The sequence below is a fragment of the Gambusia affinis genome, linkage group LG08 (genome assembly GCF_019740435.1).
Source record: "Gambusia affinis linkage group LG08, SWU_Gaff_1.0, whole genome shotgun sequence".
NCBI lineage: Eukaryota > Metazoa > Chordata > Actinopteri > Cyprinodontiformes > Poeciliidae > Gambusia > Gambusia affinis.
Genome location: NC_057875.1, coordinates 13,291,753 through 13,313,183, shown reverse-complemented (window position 1 = coordinate 13,313,183; position 21,431 = coordinate 13,291,753). Strand labels below are relative to the sequence as shown.

The 21,431-nt window shown below is 42.6% G+C and overlaps 1 protein-coding gene across 2 annotated transcripts; it reads right to left on the bottom strand.

The window, feature by feature from the left end:
* Positions 1 to 370: 370 nt before the first annotated feature.
* eea1 (early endosome antigen 1) lies at positions 371 to 20,468 on the bottom strand. Of its 2 annotated transcripts, XM_044124690.1 has the most exons (30): positions 20,322 to 20,468; positions 16,209 to 16,286; positions 16,009 to 16,121; positions 15,436 to 15,490; positions 15,279 to 15,344; positions 15,143 to 15,173; positions 14,952 to 15,056; positions 14,381 to 14,502; positions 14,127 to 14,282; positions 13,301 to 13,315; positions 12,940 to 13,056; positions 10,630 to 10,968; positions 10,169 to 10,318; positions 9,914 to 10,033; positions 9,414 to 9,617; positions 8,456 to 8,656; positions 8,240 to 8,353; positions 7,943 to 8,098; positions 7,733 to 7,872; positions 7,305 to 7,635; positions 7,114 to 7,215; positions 6,848 to 7,042; positions 6,577 to 6,759; positions 5,767 to 5,952; positions 5,559 to 5,690; positions 4,065 to 4,250; positions 3,743 to 3,981; positions 3,348 to 3,468; positions 3,163 to 3,261; positions 371 to 3,058 (listed from the first exon to the last, which is right to left on the bottom strand). In XM_044124690.1, exons 1-30 carry the CDS (start codon positions 20,343 to 20,345, stop codon positions 2,936 to 2,938), a joined length of 4,203 nt encoding a protein of 1,400 aa, XP_043980625.1. In that variant the 5' UTR covers positions 20,346 to 20,468; the 3' UTR covers positions 371 to 2,935. The 2 variants fall into 2 exon arrangements, with proteins under 2 accessions (XP_043980625.1, XP_043980626.1); XM_044124691.1 differs by lacking the exon at positions 13,301 to 13,315.
* Between the last annotated feature and the right edge of the window lie 963 nt (positions 20,469 to 21,431).

Genomic DNA, 21,431 nt, shown 5'->3' with positions numbered 1-21,431 from the left:
AGGTAACAAAATATTTAAGAATTTGAAGATCAGTGAATACGGTTTAATCCTTTCAATAATTAAGAGGCCAATGTTGACTTTGGAGGAGCTGCAGAGATTAGCAGCTCAGGTGAGAAAATTTGCAGACAGAATTTAGGAACCCGAACTACATAAGGAGTTCATGAAAGAAAAATCTGAAGGAGACGAAGCGTTGAGCAAAATTCGACTGACTGGAAACATGCTGGAAAATACAGCATCCTCAAAACATGGTGGTGGCAGCATCATTCTGTGGACAACAAGCAGCTCACTATTCCATTTCCTGGCCACATCTAAAACAAACAAGTGGACAATTTTCAGACAAGAACCTAAAGAAAAACATGCGTCACAGACCTTTAGAAACATACTGCAGGTTTTTATTTACACTTGTCATGACAATGAAAAAGAAAATCAACATGGCGCACGTGAACACACAATACACCACCTCATCCCTCCATGCAGGTCAAACGAAGCCGCCCACACTGTACAAGATCTCAGCAAGCAGCAGAGGAACCTGGCCTCAGGCACACCTGAGCAACCACCGGGTACGTCCCCCCAAACTGAAAAGTAAAGCCGTCATACACGATAACCGACAGCAACACATGAAGCCACAAAGTGCCTGAAGCAAGTCTGTGGTGTCAAAAATGAGCGAGACACTGATGAATCCAAACACTGTTTTACTGCACATCTCTACGGCCACACGTAAGCAATTTATCTCTCTCATTACGAACATTTACAAAGATAATTATGACAGCATTAGTAAATAACAAGCAGGAGATGCTGAAGCCTGTATAAAGTTGGTTGTCCTATGTTTGCAGCCTCGCAAAGACGGGCCCGGAGTAAGGTAAGGTGCAAAACCTCTCACCAGTCGTAGATCCTGAATCGGATACAAGTAGTGATACATTTGTGATGTCCATCGTCTAGAAATAGTGCTTTTTCTCAGTCAAGCTGAGGTAGGCATGAAACCAATTTAACATAAAAAAAACCCAAGGATTTTTCAGAAGGTGAAATGGACATTCATGTCTGATGATCATTCAAACACAAAGAGCTAATTTGGTAAATCTGAGACAAGCTGCTTGCTGCAGAATACTGTGCATTATCTGTTTTACAGTGTTTCCACTTGCTCCAGTCAAAAGAGAAAAACAAAAAGTACAATAGATCCAATCACAACCCGCAAGCAATTATAAATTAAAATAGCAGAAATTTTAGCTTTACAGTGTTCTCAGCTGGACAGAGAACTGGCAGTAACTGCTGTACCTGCAGGCAGCAGTTCCTGAACCTCGAGTCAGAGAGATGCCAAGCTTCTGAGCAGCCAGGATTCATGCAGCAGGCATGACCGTGAACACACACACACACACACGCCTACACACACGCACGCACACCACTACAGTTATTGCTTCAAAGCAGAGCGCGCACACACTCAAACACAATCAGTGCCGTTGGACTGCAGAAAAGACCAAATTAAAACATGGAGGCACCTTCAGTTACTGCATTGCCACAACCTGAAGATAATAAACACACAGACAATCAAGTGACAAAGCAACACAAAGACTCACAATAAAAATGTCACAACTCAAACGCTTTCAGGCAAATACTGACACATTACAAACTCTGCTGCAGACATTCTTTGGTCGTGAAATGGACTCAATACATACATTTCTGCAGATTAGGAAACGTGCTGCCATACAAAGAGAACAGGAAGTAACTAACATGACAGGTTCTGGACAAGATGACTGATCTTTGAAGAAATCAAGAATAAGATAAACACTGTAAATGTTTGACAATTTAAAAAGGCCTAATTTGAATAAAATTTGCATATAGAAAATAAATACTTTAGCTGACACCAAAATCAAATATAGAATAGAATAGATCAAAAAAATAGATCAAAACTGTAGTTAATAGAATAAACTGAAAAAAAAGAAGCTATTTTTAGAACCCAAGATTAATTCTTAGTTAAGTGAAAACACTGAGGAAATTATAATACTTCAGATGTAGCTTTATGACTTTAAGGTGAGAATTTAATTACTGTAATTATTTAATGAGACAGGTGTGATCTGCAGGTAAAACCAGAAAAAAAGCTCTTATTCTACTAAAACCTAACACTATTTTTGGTCAATGAATGCGTCAACGTGCTTTGCTGCACCAAATATAAGTTTGGAACATTTGCATTCATCCATTATTTTTGGAATTTCTTCACTTTCCATAGAATTAATTAGCTCTACTGATACCAAAGCATCTGCAGGATACTTTTCTTCCATTATTGTCAGTAATACAAGAAAATTTCCTTATGGAAAAAGTCACTATCAGGAGTGGAGATAGTTTTTGGCCTAGAAAAGACAAACCAGTCCAGTTTTTGCTGCAGTTTTCAGAACCTAAATAAGCTTTTATTTAATAGGAAATTTTATTTTTAAAATATACTTTTATAGGTAGTGCTTTCTCACTTCAAACGCATGAATTCAAGAGTCCTATAATAGACGTGTATAATTACAAGCAAATCATAAGTTACTCGCATTCATCTTTGTATGGCAGAGCTGCACTGAGCCGAGTCGGTTCATTCCCTGGTGCAGAGTGACACTAGCAGACATGAGCAAAGATCAAAGCAGCCACCTCACAACTGCTGACGATGCCGAACGCCGATGGAGGCCTGAATATGAACTTAAAGAGGTGAGCGCGGATCCACCGCCTCCGCTCTCTGGCAGTCCACAGGAGGAGCAAAAGGCACAAAAACAGATACGGACGGTCCCAGCTGATCCCACTGCATCTCCGCTGCGTCTCCTCCGCACCACGGCCAGATGGCCTATGCAAATGGGAGTCTTTTTGCTCTAGTGCACATTAAAAATGACAAAGACGAGCCTTCTTCTGCCCACTGGAATATAAAGGGTTAAAGGGAGGGAGTTGAGGGGCAGGAGAATACTGCAGATCAGCCCTGGAGCTCCTCAAAGCACGTCTCGCAAACCCGAACGGGCTTCTTGGAGGACGGCGTGAGGGCGCTCCTCGCTGAACACTCGCCGCAGAAGATGTTCCCGCAGTGTCTACAGTGGTGCTGTGGATTCAGAGAAGGAGGGAGGGAGGCAAATGACGGGCACTTAGTGAATACAAACAGGAAGCAGAACGCGTCTCTCGCTGGGAACAATGAGGAGTTCTCACCTTCCTGACCGTGACGGTGAAGCCTTTCCCACAGGCCATGCAGTTCTGGACTTCATGGTCCTCCGCCCACTTTCTGGTCAGACTCTGCGACTGTTTGATCTGCGGGCGTCGACAGCAGCAGTCACACTCAGGGAGCAACGTGATCAACCCGCCTGTGAGCTGCATGTGCAGCGCGGCCAACTCACCTGGAGCGACTGGTTCTCTCTGCCGAGCTCCTGCATGGCCGCCGTGGTGTCGTCCAGCTTCCTCCGGAGCTCCACCACTTTGGCCTGGAGCTTCTCGATCTCGCCTTCACCGGCGACGCACCTGCAGGGCAAACGGCACAGATCACTAACAGGTGTATGTGGTACTCGGAGGGATGAGAGTTTTTGTCTTTTGATTTCTCTTCATTTTCTGAGGAACCTGATTAGGACAGATTTAAATCCCCTTTTTATGAAGTTTAACCCTCATTGTGCTGTGCAACCAGTTGTCTCCGCAGAGCCGTTTACCAAAAATCAGATCGTCTCTCTAAGCGTTCCTCTCATGTTTGTATTCTCAAAGTCTGACTAAAACAACTTTCTTTGTCCAAGAGTCCACTGACCTCTCCAGAAGAGCGCGCCGTTCGTCCTGGTTGTTCTGGACCGTAGCCTCCAGCACAGCGATCTCCCCTCTCAGCTCGTCCGTCTGCTTCTCCAGCTCGCCGACTCTCCGCTGGCTGCTCTGCCACTCCCTCTTCAGCGTGGCCACGTTTTCATTCAGGGCCGTGACCTGCACGCTCAGCTTAGCTTCAGCCTCCTCCCCGCGCTTCACCTGCTCCTCTCTGGCTCTCCTCTCCGCCGCCTGTAGAAGGAGAGCAGAGGAACAGGTCGCTAGAAGAAGAGGCAGCGAGGGGATCAGAGGCATTTACTTGGAGGGGAACTTACGAGTTGATCCTGGACTTCCTTTGTCTGGACAACGAGCTGCTCCTCTCTCTTGCTCCTGCTGTCCTTGGTGACCTGGTGCTCCTTCTGCTCCTCCTTGAGCGCCCCCTGCATGGCCTCCACTTGGCCCTGCAGCTCCAGTTTCTGCTGGATCAGCAGCTGCTTGGCTTCCTGCAACTCTCCTAGTTCCTAAAGAGGAATTATTAACAAAGGGTCAGGTGCTTTCAACAAAGGATCACATGTGTTTATGAAAATAAATAGTAAATGGACTGAATTTAAAGTGTTTCTCCAGTCATACTCAAATGGCTTTCCACTAGTAAAAATATTTTTTTTTCAAAACATATCCGATTTTAATCATTTTTTCACTTTCTTTTCTAAAAAAATATATATTACATAACTACTTTCAAAAAGTGACTTTGATTTCAATTCAGGCATGGTAATTTTTTGTTTACGTATTTTTCGGACTATGAGCCGCTACTTTTTTCCCACGCTTTGAACCATGCGGCTTATAGCCCGGTGCGGCTTTTCTGTGGATTTTTCTTCAACCACCAGGGGGCTGTCTGGCAGGAAGTGAATCATTGAAAGTCAAAATTGAAAATCAAAGAAGAAAGGGCTGCCTAGAACAAACGCATGCCAGCAGCAGGCCCGACGGAAAAATTTCGTCAAACTCATACCTGCTCATCATGGAAACAACATGAAGAAGTTCATATGATGCCCCTTTTAAGTTGAAGCTGCACGTAAACTCGGCGTGAACGAATCCATGGAGACGCAGGGCTGCGTCCTGAGTAGCAGGTGTATTCAGGACGCAGCCCTCTGATGCCTCTTGGTGGAAAACCGAGAGCAGAGGAAATACCAGCGGATTATCGCCCGGTGCGACTTATATATGTACGTTTCCAGGTTGTTGTTGTTTTTTTTTTTTTTATGTAGGTGCGAGTTATAGTGAGGCGCGCTCTATAGTCTGGAAAATACAGTAATTATGAGAACATTATTAGCTGAGTAAAGACGTAATTTTAGAGTTCTCAGTGTGGTGTGAGCAGCGCTAATCAGTCCGTGTGGTTCCTTCAAAATACTGATTTGTTTGCATGGTAATTTCAAAGTCCTGTTACTGATATTAATTTGATACTGATGTGGTAAAAGATTACGTATTTCCTTAAGATGCTCGACATTGCTCATTTAAACTTTCTACTTTTTGTGTAAAAGTTCTCGCAAGATTACTCCTTCTTTCTCCTAATATTATAGCTTTATTCTGGTATTATTTCGACTCTATTGTTGTTATTCTGGTCATACGAAAAAAGAAAAAACCTTAGACTCGCCCTAATATTTTGTCATAGAGTTGAGTTGAGCTAAATTCAAAGTAATAAAAATGGCAGCCTGAATGGGCTGACATCACTCTGCATGGAAACACAAAAAGTGTATTGGTAAAAAAAAAAAAATCCAGACCCAGTTGAACTGATGATGACTTTAAAACGTCACTGAGGTCATGAAGAGCTGACCCACCTTCTCACTTTTCTCCGCCAGCGTTTTCAGGTCAGAGGTCAGTTTGCTGCTTTTCTTTTCCAGCGCGCTCCTGGCTTTGTTCAGCTCCTCCGTCTTGCTTCTCTCCTTCTGCAGTTCCTCTTTAACTTGACCCTGCATCAGTTCGCACACGCTTAGCAAATTATGACAACACAATTGTGAACATTGCTGTTCAAACCCTTTGACCGACCTCTTGCTTTTGCAGCTCCTTCAGGGTTTGTTCCTGCTGCTGGAGCTTCTGGTGCCGTTTGGAGAGTTCTTGCTCCAGTGCTGACCGGGCCGCCTTCAGTTCCTGGATCTGGGCCTCTAAGGCCGTCTGATGAGTCCGATTGGCGGCCAGCTCCTCCTGAGCCATGCTCAGCTTCTCCTCTGAGCTCTGGAGACACAAAACATCTCTTAGTTTGTGCAAGACCTCAGAAAAGTATTCACACTTTTGTCACGTCACAACAAGGACCTTAAATGTTTTTTTTTTAAGACAACCTATTGTGCTTTCTTAAATAGGTTAGGATAAGTCTATAAGACAATGAGGTTTTAATCTGCTAAGTTCTACATATTTTGAGCTCCTTTCAGAACCAACTGTTTTAGGGCCTCCTGCCACTTTAAATCCAAATAAGCTGCTGTTGGCCACGCCGCGAACTTAACATTTATACTGGCATGTGAAAATGGCTGCAAACAGGTGTGCATTTATACAACCGTGCATGTTTGAAAAGCACAAGTGGAGCCTCATGCACTACCAACACAAATGCAGCAAATGGTTTCTGGATGGTAAGTCAACAAAACACTTAAAACTTTAAACTTGATGCCAAAAAAACAGCTGGGTGGGTTTTCTTTAAGAGCATGGGCTGTTTTTAGAAGTAGTTGAGACGCAAATTGAAGTAAAAAATTTGAAGTCAACATATAAAATTCCTCTGAACTGCACAGAAAATAGCTGAAATTGTTAAAAAGAGTCCTTTTTCTGCTGGGCACTGTGAACCTGGTTTGCATCTGGTGATTTTTGTACCTTCAGGTCTTGACGCAGAGAGGAAACCTCAGAGTCTTTGCCGTAAAAGTCGGACTGAAGCTTGGAGAGGTTTTCCTGGCTTTGCTGCAGGGACTGTTGCAGCTCGGCCGCCCGGCTCCTCTCAGTGGTCAAATCCTGGCTGAGCTCCGACACCCGAGTCGCCAGTTTCCTCTCCTCCTCTGCCTGGAGAGGAGAATCAAACAAAACGTATGCTCGGATCCTCCTGTGCGTTATTTCAAAGCTGCTCGTCAACGTTACAGAAGATCCTCACCTTCTTGACAGCCGCTTCCTGCAGCTCAGCCACTTGGCCGCTCAGCCTCCTCGCCTCCTCCTCCATGGATCCCCGAACCGTCTTCAGCTGATCCTGCAACTTCTTCAACTCTTCCTCCTTAGCCTTTAGCGTCCCCTGAGTCTTTGAGTGCTGCTGCTCAAATGACGTGAGTTGCGCCTTCAACGTTTTCTCTGCCTGACATTTGAGGAATCACTTATGAGTACAACCTGAAACAGTGAAGCTCAGCTGCTTTTTCAGAGCGTTACCTCTCTCGATTGCTCCAGCTGCTCCTTCGATTCGTTCATTTTCTTAGTGATGGCCTCGTTAGTTTTCAAAAGCTCCTTCTTTGTCTTTTCAATAGATTTGTCCTGAAGATCGGAGCAGAACATTGCTTTCAGTTTCTGTTTTTTATAAAAGAGTGGTTATTTAATTGATCCAGGTTGAAGGTCGAACCCACCTTGTCCTCCATGGCTGATTTATGGTTCTTCCTGTCGGCCTCCAGCTGATTCTGACTCTCCTTCAGAGCCTTGTTGGCCTTCTGCAGGCTCTCCTGAGTCGCTCCGAGCTCCTTCCTCTGCGCCTCTTTCTCCTGCTGGGCCTTCTGCAGCTCCGCAGCCAGACTCTGAGCCTTCTTGCTCAGCTCCGCTTGCTGACTCTGTCCCTCCTGGGTCACCTTGTCCAGGTTCACCTTCAGAGCCGCCATTTCCTGCTCACAGCGCTCCAGCTGCTGCTGCAAGCTACCTTCAGCTGCAGCCTTTTTCTGCAGCTCCTCATGCAGACTCTTCGTTCTAAGTGTAGAAAAACCCATCAGAGCCGTTAAAGAAGCCAAACGTTTAGGAAAGCCTTCATAGATGTGAAGCTACAATGCGTTTCTACTGAGCTCACCCTTCCTTTTCTGTTTCCAGGGAGCGCTGCAGCTCATTCGCTTTCCGTTTCACCTCTGAACTTTCCTTTTGCAGCTTCTGCACCTCCAGCTGGAGCTGATCTCTCGCAGTCTGCACCTCCGCTGCCTGAGACTCCAGTTTCTGTTCAAATCAAAGTGTTGGTTTTTAAGCACACGTCACCAACGGTTTCGATTGTGTTTCTAATACAAACCTTGCTGAGCCCTTCCAGCTGCTCCACCCGCTGCTCTGAGGCCAGCAGTTTGTCTTTACAGTCCTTCACGCTGCTCTCCAGCTGGGCACTCTGCTCCTGTCTGTCTCTGAGCCTCTGGGCCTGATCCTCCAGCCTCTTCTGAGCTTCGTTCAGCTCCTACACGACACATCATCACGGACATTCGAAGGCGGTTATACGGAAATCCAGTAAACGTCGCAGAAAACTCAAGAAGCAACCGTTTAGCATAGAAATAAAAATAAATAAATAAATAAGCAGCGCAAAAGAAAAAAACCCCACCTGCTGTTTGTCCTGCAGAGCATGCTGAGACGCCTCCAGGCTGTTCTCCAGGTTGGCCTTCTGTGCAGCCTTGGCCGCCTCTGCAGACAGAAGCAGCTCTGTTTTGGCCTTCAGCTAAAGGAAAACAGACCAATGGAAAAACTTGTTAGTCCAACAGGACGGCACACTGTTTGACGTTTTGAGTTAAAGTCACCCGCCTTCGAGTGACAGACGTACCTGAGCGTCCAGCTGGGATACTTTCTCCTTGCTGTCGGTGAGCTGGGCAGTGAGCTCAGTGACGGACGTCTCCAGGGTCTGCGCTCGGTCCTGGGCTGAACGCAGCTGGGTCTTCTGCTCCTGGACCTGCTTGTGAAGGTTGTCCTGGGCCTGCTTGTTGCTCTCCGATTGGTTCTTCAGCTTGTCCGTCAACTGCGCAACCTTTAAAAGTCCCGCATGAAAAAATTAGGGCCAGAGCGATCAATCGGATCAATCGTGATGAGTGGATTAACTGAAGTAATCGTTAACTGACTTAATAATCGATTAATCGTTAACGATAAGAACACCCTCAGAGCAGTAATAAAGCCAAACCTGTACAAAATAAATGTATGCATTTTGCATTCAACATAAAAACAAATGTAGAAATAAATAAATATGTACTACCCAGAACTCCACAAGTAGCAATTTAAGATTCATCTGGCGCAAATTGTATGATAAGAAGTACCTTTTTAATCCAATTATTAATTGGTTAATCCCAAAAAAATGATCAACAGATCAGTCTAACAGTGTTAAGTCAAACAGAACAGGTTGAGTTTTTCACATGTTGGGATTGTTTTTTTTAGCTGCAGATGCGTCATTTGCTGCAAATGATCAAGTGTACACTAAAAGATTGCTATGTTGTTGCATTTTGAAATTTTTATTTTTTTTTATTTGAAGGGATCAAAGAAAAAAAAATCAACATAATTTACCAATTTTCTATCCGATCAATCAACTGAAAAATGTATCGAATAAATCGATTACTAAAATAATTGTTAGTTACAGCCCTAGAAAAAAAATATATCAAAGATTTACTGGCATTTGTACGGCTCCAGACATTAAAATAATGTAGCGCGTACGACATGAGCACAGAAACGTATAGAACATCATGATACAATTACTGAGGAGACCACAGAGGAATGCAGAGTGTGTGGACCTCCACCTGTTCCTGCAGCGCATGGTTCTTCTCCTTCAGCTGGTTGAGGAGCGCCGTCTCTCCCTCCCCAGCCTGGATTTTGGCACACAGATCCTCTCTCTCCGCTTCCAGCTGGCTCACAGTGTCTTTACTCTTCTGAAGCAGGGCCTCCAGGTTCTGGATCTTCTGGTCTTTGTCCCCAATCTGACGCAGCACCTGCTCCAAGTCATTCTGCAGAAGGATGCAAGAAAACATTTTATATTTAGTTCTGCTGCTGCAGTGTCACGCTGTGGGGGTTTGAGAGTTGAAACTGAGGCACAGGTTTAGTTTCCCCACAGAGCAGGAGCTAAACTCCGATGGTCTGGTTTATATCACGCATATTCATGTGTTAGAATGGCCTAAAGAAAGCCCAGACCTAAATCCAACTCACTGAAGACAAATGTTATTGCTTTGGCACTGTGAATAAATATCTGCTTTCTCTTGGCCTTCCGGTCTCAGATAAGAGTGTGTGTGTTGTTGTGCAGTACCTGCGCCTCCCGCAGTTTGCCGTTGGTGTTTTGCTGCAGCGCCTGAAGCTCCTGGTGCTGCTGCTTGGCTTTCTCCACCTGGTGCTGCAGATCCGAGTTCTTACTGCAGCTCTCCTTCAGCTGAAGTGAAACACAGTGAATGTTTGCTCATTTTCTCCTGTTTTGCTCCCAAAAATGTGTCATTTTAAGTCCAAGTTGTCTTCAACCCAATCTACTAATAAGAATAAATCTTGCCGGAAAGTTTCACATTCCCACCTGTTCTTCAGTTCGGGAGAGTTTGAACTGGAGGTCGGCCGCTTGCTGCTCTCTGTCCTTCAGTTTCTCACCAGACAGCTGCCTCTGCTCCTTCAGACGGCCCTGCAGCTCACCTACCTGCCGCTCGGCCTCCAGCAGTTTGCCATGCAGCTGCAGGGGCACCAGGAAGTGTGAAAACACAAGACAAAAAGATTAGAAATGGAGAGAAAAACATACTTGCCCCTCTAGAACCTGAGCCTTTTGGTTCTGCATGACTGCGACTCAAACGCCGAGTTTGTACAATAATGCAGTCTGAGTCGATAAAGGGGTCTCTGTCTCAACATATAGGACATGAGTCATGACGATTAACAAGTGCTGTTTGAGCTAAGGTTTGATCTGAATGACTCAGTAGTTTTTTTGTTTATTTGTTATTTTTTTATCTGTCTGCACACAGCTCTTGTTCTGCACACTACTGATCTCACCTGACTGATCTCTGTCTGCTGCTGGGCACCTTGGCTTTCTTTTTCCTCCCTCTGATGCTCCAGCTGCTTCCTCTCCACCTTCAGCTCTGCGTGTTTCACCTCCAGCTCTGCTATCTCGCTCCTCAGCTTGGCCGCCTCCTCGGCCCTCTCCGCCAGCTCGGCCTGGGCCTTCTGAAGGGACGCTTCGGCCCCCGCGGCTCGAGCCTGGAGCTCCTGCACCTCCGAGTCCCGCTCCCTCAGGCTGTCCTGGACGCCCTTCTTGGCGGCTTTCTCGGCTCCCAGAGTGTCCTCCACTTCCTGAAGCTCCTTTTCCTTACGCACAAGTTTCTCAGAGAGACTCTAGCGCGGGAAAAAACAGAATATGTTGTTATGAGCCTTCTGAGGAGAAACATAAGTAAGACTGTGTTTCTTGTGGTTGGCCTGACAGGAATGATATCGCAGTAGATCCTAATACTTTTGTCTTTTTTTCCACAGTTCCTACACATTTCCTGTTTTCCAACAAATCTGAACTATTTCATACAATAATCTGCCAGTTTCTGACATGTTAGAACAAAATGTGTTCATTGTGCATCTTTTTAGTGTTATTGTTTCTACAAGCATTAATAGTTTCTAACTGTCAGAAAACAATATTTCATTCATCTTGTTTTTATCATGTTGTCTTAATACAGATGGTTGATCTCCTTACGACGACACAATCCTGAGCTTGGTTTGTTGAGTTTTATAATAGCTTCAAATCAGGATAAAGAAATTTTGCGCCTCTGTTGTCCTGGAAACAATTTCAAATACATTGAGGAATGAGACCTTGAGCTCACGTCATCATAATTATCTTATTAATTCTCAACCTTGATTTTTTTTTGTACACAAACTTGTTATATAAAGAAAACAAAACCATGAGCTTGTTGCTACAGTTAGTTAATTGTTATAACATCACAATGACAAAACCATCAGTTCTAGTCTCGTCACAATACGTTTAACAAACAACTACAGAAAAGTAATGAGACTCTGAGCTTGTTTTCTTTTTGGGGGAGGGAATATAGTTATCCATCTATCTAAATATCATGTTATGTCAAGATAATGGGATGTCGGGATTGATTTGTCAGGATAACAAGAGCTTGATTTAGTGAAAACAGTTTCAGGATCTCACTACATGCTGAGATAATGAGATGTTTCCGCTTGTTTCAGCATCCTGAGATAACGTCACCCGTCTGTCAACCTCTGACATTTTTACATACAAACACAAACAGTGACATGAAAACCTGCAAACTAACAAGCACCTAAACAAAATAACATTGTGGCACTAAACAGAGCAGGGCAGATTTTAATATTTTGGAAGAATGAAACGGGGACATTTATAAATACACCATTCGACTTTTTTCATACCTACGCAAAGAAGAAACATGTTAAAAGAAAAACGTCTACAGTTAAAACAGTTTGATGTGACGCCTCGTGAACTCCCACAGCCTCTGTGCGATAGGAGCAATGGAAAGGAACAGTCATGAGGCCGGACTGACGTGCGGCATGTCGCCTCTGCATGGAGAGCTCTTTTCACGGCCCGGGTTCTGGCAGCAAGCTCGATAACAGAGTCATAGAGAACAAAATGCTGGTGACGACGACGACATGGGCGGCCAGCCTCAGACTGTAACAGGACACCCGGGTTCAGCAGATGAAATCCAACAAGTCGAAAGGACACATGTGCTTTTCTTTTTCTTTTTTTTTTTTTGAACCCTCGCCTTTAGTTCATCTCTTAAAGTCTACTTTGGTGCGTCTCCTTTTCTCAATGTTAGACTTAGAGACCAATTAACCTCCTGATGGTTGCTCAACTGGCCTCTAATAAACCAATGTTCTGTCAGAAGAAACAAGGCACCAGACTGGAGGATCCACCACTGTAATCCCTCTGCTATCTGTAAATAAACACCTTCTCCGCGGGCCGTGGGACCACATGAGCCCGATGAGCGACACTTTAATCTCTGCGCTACATTCTTCTCCTCCCATTGCACCAGTCACATTACCTGGCTGTGGTTAAATTTCACACAGACTGACAAGGATGGCAACCAACTATCACGCCCTGCTGGTTTTCTAATAGTGCTCACCATAATCTTTGTCAGCAAGTGTCTGTTGCTAAAGGCGGCTAGTGACATCGCGACACTGCGTTGCAGAAAGGGAGGCTCACAGACAACAAGATGGCCGCTGGTAAAGCTTGTGAGAGTAACTGCCGGAAAGGTGAAATCCCACACATTTCCAGCAGCAGCTGTTTGTTCAGGATCACGTGACTGTAATGGATGTTTCCTTCCGCTGCTGTGTAAATATTACCTGACATTGTTGCTGCAAATTATTGAGGTTTCCCTGCAGCTCGTGGATTTGTTGTGTGTAGACAGCAGCTTCCTGTGGACCCTTCTCCAGCTCGGCTTTTAGTTGGGATATGGTCATCTGCACATCAGCAGACCTGTGTTAGAGTCTTGCCAACGTCCTTAAGTGTGTATTCAATAAACTACAGTGAAGAAGGGATGGAAAAAATTTAATGCAAAACAATTAAAAGCAAATGGTTGCATGAAAAAAAAGTGCTTGAAAAGAAGTTTCACACTGCTTGGACAACAGAAAAATCTGCATTCGGAAAGGAAAACTCCTAAAGGTTAAATTAAATTGGTGACCGACTTGAATCGACCGGTTTTACCTCCAGTTTTTGAATCTTGTGTATCGAAGGGATACAGTGAGTGAGAGGCACAGGAAGGAGGGAGGGGAAGGAGACACGAGGACAGAAGGTGAGTCAGAAAAAAAACAAAAACAACAACAACAGCAAGCTTCAGTTTCAGGAGGACAAACAGTTTTATAAACTGAGGGAAATAAGGGGGTATTTGACACAAAATGGGTTTAGTGTGTTTGTTTTTGCCTTTGCCTTCTTAATGATTCATGCATACGAAACACAAACATTACACCATTCATATTCCCATCTTTAGTTTTAAAAACTCACTGAGATTACTTGTTATTTAGCTGTTTGAATGCATTTGTAAAAGCCTAAAATTGATGTTACACCCAGGCCAATGACTGTATGTAAACTCATCATTGGACCAGGACACAATTTGTTAATCTTTGAGTTTTGCTTCGTAAAAAGTATCGCTCGCCATTTCTCAGCTCAGTGTGCTCAACAAGGCGCTGCTCGCTGCTAAAAACGGGTTCAATATGCAGCCATTAACATCACTGTGATCTTAATCATGACAGAGGGAAAATCTATTCAGAATGTGGTTCTTGGGTAAAAATAGAACTGATAGTTGAGAAAAGAAAGTACTCAGAGCCTGGAGCTACATGATGGAGCTATAAATACTCCTCTGCTCCAAAATGCTGGGAAAAAAAAAATCTCTGAATTATTCACTGGGAGGTAATTAAGAGCTGCAAAATGTGCAGGGCAGTGGTATACGATGTAATAACTTCACAGCTCTCCCTGGATAGATTTCTGAAGCTCTCCCTGAAAAAGTGAAGTGGTGATGTTTTAGCGCCCAAACCTCTGAGGTAGTGTAGTTAGCCTGCAGCTCTGTGTAGTGGCTTTTGAGGCGTTCGGACTCTTCCTCCCGCTCACGGGTCATCCTGTCCATGAGCGTCTGCACCTGGACCAGCTCCTTCTGGAGAACCTCCACGTCCTCCACTCCCGGCCGCTGCAGCTAGGGGGCAGAGCGGAGACACCGGGTCACTCAGAGAGGAGCATCAGAGCTGCTGGGCTGGAAGCAAAAGCTGAAAAGACGGAGTTTTGTGTGTTTACCAATTCTGTTTGAAGTTTCTCATTCTCCTGCTTCTCCCTCTGCAGCTGTTCGCTCAAACTGGAAACCCTCTGATCGGCAGCCTCCCTCAGGCTTTTCTCCTCGTCATAGCGAGACTTCAGGTCTAACAGATTCGATGTTTTTCAGAAATCAAAACAATTAAATGTCTTTAAAAAAAACTTTTAAAAAGTAGGAAAATGTGTCTAGAGCATATAATGAAAGACGTTCATCTAGAAAAGGTAAAACTGGAGATGAAAGACAAAGAAGAGCGGTATGTGACATGGTAATCTTTCAAAGTGGTTGTATCCACACATTTTATTATTATTATTTTTTAGAAAATACTTCAATTTATTTATTTGTATGACTGGAACTTGTATTTTAGTGTGTGTTCAAGAAAACTCAACAAAAATATTTTTTTTTTAAAAGGAAGTAAAATGTCCACACAGCTTTCAAGAAAATGTGGATACAACACAAAGGCAGCTTTGAGGTTGACAGCGGTTGAGTAAAACAGAACTTCAGCTTGTTAGCTGACCCCCAGACTCTGACCTCATAGTCTCCCAGTCCCACACTGACCTACTATCTCTGTGGCCAGCTGCGCCGCCTTCTGCTCAAACAGGTCTTTCATCTGCTTTATGTTGAACTTCTCCGTCTCTGCTTCCACTAGCTTTCTTTCGAGGACTGAGGAAGAAAAACATCCAGCATGTCAGCGACAAATAACTGAAGATTCCATCTCAACGTGTTCTTTGAACGCAACGCTTCAGCACCTGAATCCTCAGCGCTTATCGGTTCATCGTTCTGCGGAGCAGAAAGACAAAGGAAAGCATCTTTACTGATCACACAGTTGTGTATTCAGAGGGCCAGTGCTTTACTGTATTATAATAAATATCTTAAAGGATTTACTTGCTTCAGTTGTCCTTGAACTTTGTCCAATTCTTTCTTTAGTTCTCCAGAGAACCATCTCTCCTCCTGATAAAAAATAAAAAAGGACAAAAGTAGATCTTACAGCAGATGTTCTCACAGCTCTGCGACACTCACTGCTTTGAAACTTCAACCTCACCTTGAGAGAAGCGTGGAGATCCTGAACCTCCTGCCGCAACATGGTGAGGTCTTCACTGAAGGGAGGAAAGAGACGAATCAGGACAATGTTCTGCCACAGTGAGGTCAGCTGCGGACGCGTGACCTTACAGTATCATGCAAGAGGGGTCAGACCTCTTGACCTTTTCCACATTTTGTCACATAATATCCATGAACTTTGAATGTATTTTATGTGATGGACGAATGACAATTGAGCTTTGATTCAAACTGTTCCAGTGTAGCACCGGCTACCCACAGCATGATGCTGCCACCGCTGTGTTTCACAGTGGAGACGGTGTGATGTGCAGTGTTCATTTACTGCCACACATTTTTAAAAGTAAAAGATTTTGGAAAACATGAATCACTTTTTTCATTTCACAATTGTGCCCTTCTTTGGTTCAATCACTGAATGAAATCTATGGCTGCTCTGTGACAATCTGAAATAGTTCAAGGGGTGTGAATAATACACACAGCAGTGTATATGGCTTCCCTCATATGTAGTTTAGGAAGCATGAATACTTTTTCAAGTCACTGTAGATGTTAAAACTAGCCTCACCGCGTGGGAGCCACATGGGCGGGGAGGTCTCCAGTGTCGTGGAACAGCTCATAGTGTTTGAAGAGTTCGTCTGCAGAGTTGTGAGACTTCATGCACTGAGGACAGATGAAACCCTGGAGACAGAAACGCGTCATCACACGCTAAAAACATCACACCAGACCCATTCAGAGTGTTTCAGCGTTATGTTAGAAAAACGTTACCTCGGACGTCTGGTCGTGGTTCAGGTCAGTGGTGGGCTTCTCCGACTCTGCATTCTGGGAGCCTCCCTTCCCAGGAGTCTGGAGACGACAACACACACTTTGACTAGAGCGAATTAATATGAATGCGACTTGTTTAATCACCTGACTGACACAGAGAAGAGCGGCAGTGTCTGTAGGCTCTATATAAAGCTCCATATAATTTAAATTTTATTGTAAATGGTGAATGCTGTGGGCAGGAAAGATCTCCTGTAGGGTGCATTGTGTATTTTATTGCTGAAGTGACTGTAGTTATTTTTCTGTTTTTAATCAGAGTAGCGTAATCTTACACAGAAAGTACATACTTTTTGTTGGCACCAGTCAACAAAATAACTGGTGCCAAAATGTTCACCCTCCACCCCTTAGCAGTTTATTTAAAATAAATTCACAGCAGCCATTTTTAGAGTAAATCCTTTACCTTCTCTCAATGAACTGAGTTCCTGAGAACTTTTAATTAGTAATCCATATTTTTTTTCCCTGAAGCCCCGAGTCAAATATGATGCGAGTCAGAAAGATATTTGTCTTTCGAATTGCTTAAAAAGGGGAAAGACAAGGGAACGCCCATTGAAATAACACAGATGTGTTGAACGCTGCTGGATAAATGGAGTCACAGGCCTTTTCTATTCATACCGACACGTCAAAGCAACTCCACGTTAAGAGTCTCTTGACAAGTAGCTGCTAAGCTGGATTCAAACTCACCACGTTTTGATTGCAAGACAATTGTCTTGCAATCAAAACAGAACATAAATAAGAGATTTAATGGCAAAAGGAACTTTGACGAACAATGCTGGGCGGAGACTTAAGTTTATTTTGTCTCTTTACACGTTGAGAGATTTGATAATCAAGGGGAAAAATCTCAAGCTTTTACACATTTTTACCAGAGATACCAATAATAAGAGTGGAGCTGACATCTCCACTCCTTCCATGTAAAACCTACTGCTTTGATTTTTCGATTTTCATTTTGAGGAATTTCACTGAGTAAAATGTTGGATCCAGGGAATATTTTAAATGGGATTTTCTCTTTTTAATACTATTGTGCAACTAGGGTCTCCTTTACATATTTTTACAATGAAGTCTGTAAATACTGACAATGCTCTGAGGATGCATTTCTGTTCAAACATTGTCAGCTCTCAGTGTTGCAGAAGAAGAGCTGCAGCAGTGTTTTGGGTCCAAACCACAAATTATAGACTCAGCAAGAAGATCATCACTTCCAACTCCACAAACAACAGCGACAACATTTTTATCATTTTAGTAAATTTATGTTTCTTCTGGTCATTTGGAAGAAAATTAAGCATTCTAAATTATGCTACTTAATCCAAAAGAGAGAGCTATTCCAATTAAACAATGTATTCTTAATCAGGGTCATTTGAGCCCATTGTCATTTTCTATCTGAGTTTCAGTACTAAAATAGGATTTTGTTGGGAAATGAATACATTAGTGAATGAGGCCCATGTGATATACATTGAACACTTCAAGCCTCGTTGTTCGGAGCCGACTGCAGACGCAATAAACAATTTGTCTGAAAGCAGATTGAAGGTTTGCGTCATGGAACAACCTTTGATCCAGATCAAACAAACAGCAAGCCTATAACCTCACGACACCATCATCAGCAAATCAAAAACACTACTTATCATAAATTTGAGGTTTTACTACCGTTAATTCAATGTCATAAAATAAAATTTGATTCTGGGATTTATTGATGAACATTTTTAGCCCAATACACCCTTAAAACATTTAACATGGAGCAATATCACTTATAGGTGGTGGACGTTGTGACCAAAGGTCAGAAAGCTGTGACGTAAAGCAGTAATGAAACTACAGTGTCGTTTAGTCGCCTGACAAATTGACTTGACATTGCCAGATTGATTAGACATTAATGTTCTGACATTTTGGTTCCAGTTAAAAAGTTCAAAGTAACTGTTTGGTTTAGAAATAGTGAGGGAATAGAAAGAAGAAGAAAAAAAAACATTTCACCAAGAGGACACCACTGGTGGCTTCTGTAATTTTAATCTTACTATTAATCCAGCTGTGCTGTGAAAAACCTCAAAGGTTTAGAAAACAAACAGCATCCTAAAAAACAGGAAACACAGGTTACCGTAGTCATATTTAGATCACCAGCAATGTTTCTAGTCTTGCCACAGATTCTCAATTAGACCTTGATCTGGCCTTTGACTGTGCCGTTCTTTCAGAGGATGTGCTTTGATCTAAACCATTAAACTGTACCAATGGTTGTGTGTTTAGAGTTGCTGTAAAAGACTTTCGAAACTCTAGTTAGATGACTTCTGGTGGAGTAATTAGTTTTCTCTGCTTGAATGAGGCATTTGTTACAGACTCAGAGGATTAGACTTGGGCTGAAAACACATGTGTCATGACATGGGTGTGAATACTTTCTCAAGGGAGTGAAGATTATTTTCCTAAACGATGAGAACACATCAACCAGCTTCAAAAATACAACCTAATGCTGAGTTTATTACTTCTTCAAAACAGAGTTGTACTTTAATGCTAAATGACTTGAGGCATCCAGCCATCAGCAGCAGGTGCCTTGATTCAAGGAAATTACGTTGTTAGGTCTCAATGGACCAGACTCACTTCTTAATCACATCCCACTTGCGTGCTATTTAAGCTGGTCTGGAATGTAATCTGGAGAATTTTAAGGTCAGGTATATACTTTAAACATGTGTTTATAGTTTTTAGACCAAGCCTGAGATTTGCCTGAGTGGTGGATAGGAACAAGCCAGTGACCAGCAACAATCTAAAGCATGGTTTTAAAAGGTAAACTTAAAATTCACATTTGTATTTTTATCTTGTACACATGCCAGAAAAAGTATAGAAGTGACCAGTTCTTACTGGCTCTATGGAGGCAGCACAACCTCCCTCCACAATCTGTTCCTGCAGACTGCTGGTCAGCTGGAATTTGAGCAAATTCTGTTTAAAACTTGTTAGATTCCCGGTGTTACTCCATTAGACCCAGAATGGCAAACTGTATAACTTTATGATTTATTACTTTTTCAGCAGCAGGAGTATTACGTTTTCTTTTTAAAAAATAAAAACAAAAAGAGCATGTTATGTGTTTTTTGTTGTTTACATTGTGATAAATACCGTGTTATTTGAACACGTTCTAATACTAAAACAACATCCTACTGGTTTGTGTGCTTAGTGAGGTTTTATTTTTCTGCAGAGCAATGCTAGAGCCATCAGGAAATACAACTTCCGTGTCATATAGAACAGATTAAAACCACATTTATGGAAAAATATCTAAGTAGAACACTGCATGTAGTATTATGTAGCTTCATATTGTATATACCCTACATATCAATCTAACGGGTGTCACTATATCAAACTCTCTGCTTTCCGCTTTACCTGTCACTGGTTATAAAGTTATGGCTGAATAGTTTAAGTCGGCGAGTCATGTGCTCCAAATGTACACAATGCGGGTAGCAATGCATTGTGGTTAATGTGGTCCAATGCGAAAGCTTTTCAGCTCAATTTAGTACGTTAGTCCAACAACTTACTCTACTGTCAACCATGCAGTTTGTTTATACATACATTTATAAGCCTAGTTACTTAAAACGCCTGTTTGCTTGCTCATAGAGCATTTCTTCAACGCCTGTAGCTAACGATAGCGTTAGCATCTGATGAATTAAACCACCTCTAACTAAGCCTTAGTATTAACATTAACCGTCCCTTTTTTATCTTACTGGGTTCTAATGTCGTGTAATAGAACCAAATAAATCTGAATTTTGTTCGGAGAACCTATTTTCATTACTGTCAACAGTACAATCATTCAACTACATCAAGTTAGCATGCGCTAATGGCTAGCTGTGTCATCTAAATGGAAGGAGCGCTTGATGTTTCCACCCCAACGTGACGATATTGAGAAGCACTCCGGACAAGAAATCCACGAACCACAAACACACGCAAGCCCCACAAGCCCCACCCATCAGCGGTACCTCATTTAACTAAACACGCGCACCCATCAAGAAACCAGACACAGATGGGCCTGCGTCTTCCAGGGAAAACGAGCCGCTATGCTCAAAACAAAAGCGATCCCGATTGATAAACCTCACAAAGGCTTACCATTTGAAGTATCCGTCTGAACATGTCCTCGATTGGGTTTGTCACGACACAGAAGCTGATCAGTTATCAAAATCCAAAGTTTACGTGTGGAAACAAGCGAACACCTGACCAGGCTGTGGGAGAAGCGGCGGATGGGCGGGTCGTGGAGGGGATGGTTCAGTGGCTGCATTCACCGTCGCTGCTCATATAATTACTGTCAACACAGAGCTGTCATGTTCTGCTTCATTGACAAGACTGTAAATATAAATCATCAAACATATTGTATTTATATGTTTCCTTTACAACATACTCTAGAAATGTTCAACTCTTACTCATTTTTTAAAACTTAAACACAAGAGCCAATAAATTTAAGACATGTTAAGATCAAAGAATTTCTGTCCTAGTTAGTTTCTTTCTCATTACTGATACAGCTAATAGTAACAACAGGGCAACTCAGGGTTGTATGGGGTCTTAAGCAGAAATGTTTATTCCATTTATTCCATTTGGGAGGCCCAGTACCAGCTAAACCCATCATCACTATTCTGAAATATGAGCTCAGACACAAGAAACAGATCATTTTAATTAAAATATGGTTCTGTTAATATCATTACACCCACCACCCATTCTGAGGAAATTATGCAACTACAATACACTTTTTTTAAAACAAGGATCTATTAACATTTGAAAAACGAGCCACACAACAGTTTTATGATAACCTAGAGCTACAAGAATATATGTAATAAGTTATTGTAATAGTTGTATTGTAGCTTGGAGTTGGTAAAACCACTGCTGATCAGGAGCATTTAGATTAAAAACATTAGATTAAGCAAGCGTTGTTTCTAACAAAACTGCCAGTGGCACACAGTTGGGCAATTCCTATAAAATTAATGTCACCAGAAGGTTTTCTCAAACCTATGCTTTACTTTTTTTTAACAATCAGATTTTCTAGGATTTTAATCCAAAACTATCTGTTCCCCTAGAGCACAGTTGCTAGTTTCTCTAAGCCACCCTTCAAAATAGGGAAAACAAACAATGCCATCATGTCAGGTCAGATGTGTATTGATCTTACTAAGTCATATTATAGACACAAAAAAATATTTGATATAGTGTGCAAAGTTAAGAGTGTGATTA

Bases quoted from the DNA above. Each gene is read 5' to 3' on its own strand.
- eea1 (XM_044124690.1), bottom strand. From the start codon at position 20,345: ATGTTCAGACGGATACTTCAAATG. The intron at 7,873-7,942 runs GTTTGTATTAGA...TGATTTGAACAG, and splicing joins AGCTGGAAGGGCTCAGCAAG to AAACTGGAGTCTCAGGCAGC. The intron at 3,059-3,162 runs GTGAGAACTCCT...CTGAATCCACAG, and splicing joins TCACCGTCACGGTCAGGAAG to CACCACTGTAGACACTGCGG.